At 53.7% G+C, this 5,011-nt stretch overlaps 1 protein-coding gene across 1 annotated transcript; it reads right to left on the reverse strand.

Annotated features, from left to right (window-relative positions):
* Positions 1-2,264, reverse strand: LOC100823196 (cytochrome P450 76M5). Its single transcript, XM_003576541.4, has 2 exons — positions 871-2,264; positions 1-789 (listed from the first exon to the last, which is right to left on the reverse strand). Exons 1-2 carry the CDS (start codon positions 1,759-1,761, stop codon positions 157-159), a joined length of 1,524 nt encoding a protein of 507 aa, XP_003576589.1. The 5' UTR covers positions 1,762-2,264; the 3' UTR covers positions 1-156.
* Positions 2,265-5,011: the final 2,747 nt, after the last annotated feature.

Below are 5,011 nucleotides of genomic sequence, written 5' to 3' on the forward strand. Positions count from 1 at the left end.
TGAGATTCAAGATATTTTTCTCATAAATCAATCGACTAAGAAATAGCCACGCCCGTATCATTTATTGAGAGCTTTTTAAATTGATATTTTTAGCGAGACATCATACGCAATAAATAATCAAAGAAAATGCAGGGAACGCGCAATTCACAGGTCCGATCACGAAGTCAAATCTTCCGTGCGTTCCACCGGAATCGGCACGGCCCAGAGAGGAGCGGCGAGCTCCAGCGCGGCGCCGAACCGGTCGCTGAGGTCAACATCGCCGGGCACCATGCCGTCCGGCAGCCTCCACTCGAACTCGTGGAGCAGCGACGCCAGCACCATGGGCACGACCGCCACGGCAAGCGGCATCCCGGGGCACGCCCTCCGGCCCGACCCGAACGGTATGAACTCGAACGCCCTCCCGCGGAAGTCCACCTCCCTCCCCAAGAATCTCTCCGGCGCGAACGCCTCCGGCTCGTCGCCCCACGCCTCGGGGTCCCTCCCGATCGCCCACGCGTTGATCAGGACGCGGGCGCCCTTGGGCACCGAGAAGCCCCCCAGCGTCACGCCGGGTTCCGACACCTCGTGCGGCAGCAGCAGCGGGCCCGCCGGGTGCAGCCGCAGCGTCTCCTTCACCACGGCCTGGAGGTACGGGAGGCTGGCGAGATCGCCTTCCTCCGCTCTGCCCGATCCGAACGCTTCCCTGAGCTCGGCGCGCGCCTTGGCCATTTTGGTCGGGTTGCGCAGCAGCTCCGCCATAGCCCACTCCACCGTGGTCGTCGTCGTGTGGCTCCCGGCGATGAACAGATCCTGATTCAAGTTTAATCGTGAGAATTAATCAATCCCATGATTCCTTGATCGTGTCGGAGAATGTGAAGTACTCCGTGGTACCGTTAAGAGAGCTCTGATCACCGGCCGCTCCAGCTGTGACTTGGCGTGGAGCTCGAGCAGCGAGTCCAGCAGGTCGCCGTGCTTCTCGGCGCCGCTGCTCAGCCGACGGTCTATGATAGCGTCAAAGAACTGGTAGAATTTAGTGAGATTCGCCGTGACCGCGGCGCGGCGGCGGCTGAGGTCGAACGCGCTGAGGAAAGGAAAAAGGTCGGAGATGTTCGGCTTGGCCGTCTCCGCGACGGAGTCGGCGATGAGCTCCCTGAACTCCTGCCCCTTGAGCGACGACGACGACGAAGACCCCAGCTCGACGAGGTCCTCCGAGAAGAGGACGCTGGACATCATGTTGAGCACGGCGCTGAACACGGGGAGCGCCACGCGCACGGGCCCGCTCGCGCCGCGGAAGTGGGCCACGAGCTCCCGGGCCTTGCGCTCCTGGATGGGCCGGCTGGCGCCGAGCCGCCGGGACGTGAAGAGCAGGGTGCTCGCCACGGTGCGCAGGTGCTTCCACAGGGGGCTGGAGCTCGGGAGCCACACCATGGAGATGCCGCTGTGGCCCATGACGTTGGCGTTGTCGGGGACCCACCGGTCGGAGACGGCGCCGTCCTTCTTGTGGAGCGCCTCATGCGCTGCCGCCGGGGACGACAGCACCACGGTGGTCGCCGTGCCGAGCCTCATGGACATGACGGGGCCGTAGGTCTCCGACAACCGAGCGAGCGCGCGGTGCAGCTCGCCGGCGCGGAGCAGGTCGGGGATGTTGCCGATGACCGGGTACGGCGTTGGCCCCGGCGGCGCAGGCGCGCCGGCGGGGGGGTTGGTTGCCTTGTTCCATAGGTAGCACAGCAGGGAGATGCAGAGCAGTGAGATGCACACTGACGAGAGCGTCAGATCCATAATGGAACGCAAGATCTGAAGATGAATTTTGAAGTTTTTGACTAAAGCAGGTTCCGTAGCCAAGCTGCCAACGTGAGTTATCTATGTCTGCAGATCTGCACATTATTTGCCTGAATTGTATATTTTCACAAGTTGCAAAGGCGTAAATAAGTTGTTTCGATCAAGTTGGGAAAGAAAATGGTTCTGCGTCGCAGAGTCCTAGGGGTGGGTGTCGTCGGGTGCGATCCATCGGCTCTGGGCGTGCTTGCTTTGGTCGCGTCTTGGAGAGCTCCATGATCATTAAGAAAGTGGAGGGCAGGTATCATGGCATGCCGACCTCGCAGACGGACTTCACAGGAGCCTAACATGATGTTGAAAATCACATCGTCCTGCATGTAAGATCTCTGCAGCGGATCAATAACCCGCGTCATCTTTGGCGGCCGAGGAGACAATTGAACTTGTGCCTATATTTTTTTGACCGCCATTTTTGGCATCACTAGGAGGAAGAACCGTTCTGTGCACGATGATATTATCGAGGGGGCTTAGGTCTGCGTTTTAAGAGGCAAGATCTCCAATGCGGTTCAACTCGATGAGTTTGTTCCCTTTGGTTGAGACTTCAAGGTGTGGTCCTAAATCCTGACTCCTCCGATTTCATCATTTGGCGTTGGACCTCGCATGGCTCCTATACCTCCAGCTCGGCGTACAAGGCTCAATTCCTCGACTCCATCCATGCCCAACACGCTAACACAGTCTGGAAAACCAAGGCCGAAAACAAGTGCAAATTCTTCGTCTGGCTTCTTGTGCAGAACAAGATCCTCACCGCCGACAATCTCGCCGTCAGGGGCTGGCCGCACACTCCTGGATGTTCCCTTTGCACTGATCCTCATGAGACCAGCACACACATTTTCCTTCGATGCCTCTTTGCTCGCCAGGTGTGGGAAAAAATCCTTGACCACTACAATTTCAACATCCTTCGGCAGGTCAAGCCTTCTGACTACAGAAACACCTGTGCCTGGTGGATTCAAGTCTCCAAGACGATTGACAAATAAAGAAGACAATATTTCAATGGGATGATCATTTACATCATGTGGGACATTTGGAAGGAGCGCAACCGCCGTATCTTTCAGACCGTGGCAGCTCCTGCTTTTGTTGTCGCGTCGCTTGCCCGTGACGCAATTGATACCCATAGGCTTGCTTTTCATTGCATGACCGTGCCGTGAGGTTTCTTGTGGTTCTTCGGTGTTTTCTGTCCGTCCTACCGGCTAGCTGCGTTTTGTCCGTTGGGATAGTCTTTCTCTGTTTCGTCTTTGGTTTTTTTCCTTGTTTCGGTCTCGGTCGCATGTACATATATTTGGTTTTTTCCTTTTAATATTGCACGTCAGAGCTCTGCCTTCCACGGAAAAGAAAAATTGCAAACGTGAACGCAACTAGGCAAGGGTGGGCGTTCTTGGGCGGAGTCGCAGTTGTCTACTGTTTCTGGAAACTCTGCTACTTCGCTACCGGCATAATATCACAAATCGATCCATAAAAAGGCGCCATTTTGTTGATCGCGTCTTTGGGGAGCTCCATGTCATGTGAGCATTGAGAAATTGGAGGTCCAGTATCATGGTCAGGCTGTGCAGTTGGACATCCGAGCTCAGCTCGCCAGCCCGGGCCGAGCCAGCGGCGTCTCGGTCTGACTCAGTCCGAGCCCACCCGAAAGCCGAGCTACCAAAATACACCTTCGGTTTCTTAATTTATGGTGTATATTGTTTTATTTGACCGAATGTTTGACTAAGGATTACTCCATCGATGTGTAACTTATGTGATACAAATCATAGCTATAACCAAGTATTTTCGAATATGAATACAATGGTATCAATTTTATTACAGAAAAAGTATATATTTAATAGACTGATCCTTGATCAAAGGTTCGGTCAAAAGAAACAATATATGACTTTTTTGATACAAATCATAGATATAAGCAAGTATTTTTTAATGTGAATACAATGGTATCAATTTTATTACGGAAAAAATATATATTAATAAACTAATTCTTGATCAACTACTCGGTCGAATGAAACAATATATGACTTAATTTAAATTTTTTTTAGAGCAATATGACTTAATTTAATGAACAGAGTAGCCTCGTTTGACCTTTGGGCCGAGCCAGGGCTCTGCGCGGTCGAGCCCGCGAGCCTGCAGCCCACCAAGTCACCAACACACATTTGCACTTGCACTCGCACCGTCCAGCCCACCACACCGTCTAGTCCACGCGAGTTAGGGCACAGGCTTTCCCGATTCGTTCGTTCTTCTTCTATCTCCCCCCGCTGCCGCCACAGCTCGCAACCCGCCGCCGCCCGCCTGCGCCTGCGCGCCTCCGTTGGCAACCTGAGGCTGAGGAGGCTCCTTCCCATTCGCCCGCGGCCCAAGCTGCGTGCCACGCCGCCGCCGTCGCGCCCGCCTGGTGGGGAAGAAGATGACGGCGGTGCCGCAGTGGGTAGAAGATGCCGCCTGCTGGTTTGCTGTGCCCCTTTTTTTTTTAACAACGATATGGTTTTATTTATTCAACAAACTTATTATAACTGAAAAAACTAAAACGACAACAAAGATTTCGGATATACCGAAGTTTACGTCAAAAATCTTTGAAGCCAACTTCTCTAGCTGCGTCAATCACATCTTGATATTTCTCCAAATTTCTGGTGACAAATTAGTAGAAGACCAAACCTGTATAAGCTGGACTCACCTTGTAGGTTTTAGTGAGCCGCATGAGCCGCCCATCACAGGGGGTGAGAATTTAATATCGTTGAACGCGTGGTGGCCGGGGACACATCCCTCGCAAGACAGGTTGTCGAACCATTAAATCATCGTCCAACCGATAAGGAAGAAGATCAAAATTACGAAATTACGAGCCATGAGATCCCAAAACTCCATGGAGTAGAATACGATAGCCACGCCAGAAGGGGATGGAGCTGGGAGACCATTAATCCACACGTCGTTGGCTCCGCCGTCAGGACATCGCCGCCAAGGACACAGAAAACTTTACAACGAAGGTACTAAAACGATGCCAGATGTTGATCCGTTGTTCCCCTCACCTCCTGATGGCCGGCCAATAAGATATCGGACGCGACGGGAACTGACGAAGATGGAAACGGGATTTTCTCCAGGTTTTTCCGTCTCGTCTCACGGGAGAGGAGATTCTTCTGCTCTGCTGTGCCTGTGCTGCACTCCCCTGCGCGCCAGCTGACGGGCCGGCGATGGGCCACTGGATGTGCAGTATGCAAGGATGGGT

Source organism: Brachypodium distachyon, chromosome 4 (genome assembly GCF_000005505.3).
Source record: "Brachypodium distachyon strain Bd21 chromosome 4, Brachypodium_distachyon_v3.0, whole genome shotgun sequence".
In the NCBI taxonomy this organism is placed as follows: domain Eukaryota; kingdom Viridiplantae; phylum Streptophyta; class Magnoliopsida; order Poales; family Poaceae; genus Brachypodium; species Brachypodium distachyon.

Excerpts from the sequence above, each read along its gene's own strand:
- LOC100823196 (XM_003576541.4), bottom strand. The coding sequence starts at position 1,761 with ATGGATCTGACGCTCTCGTCAGTGTGCATCTCACTGCTCTGCATCTCC. Across the intron at positions 790-870 it reads TGATCAGAGCTCTCTTAACG|GATCTGTTCATCGCCGGGAG; the intron begins GTACCACGGAGT and ends AACTTGAATCAG.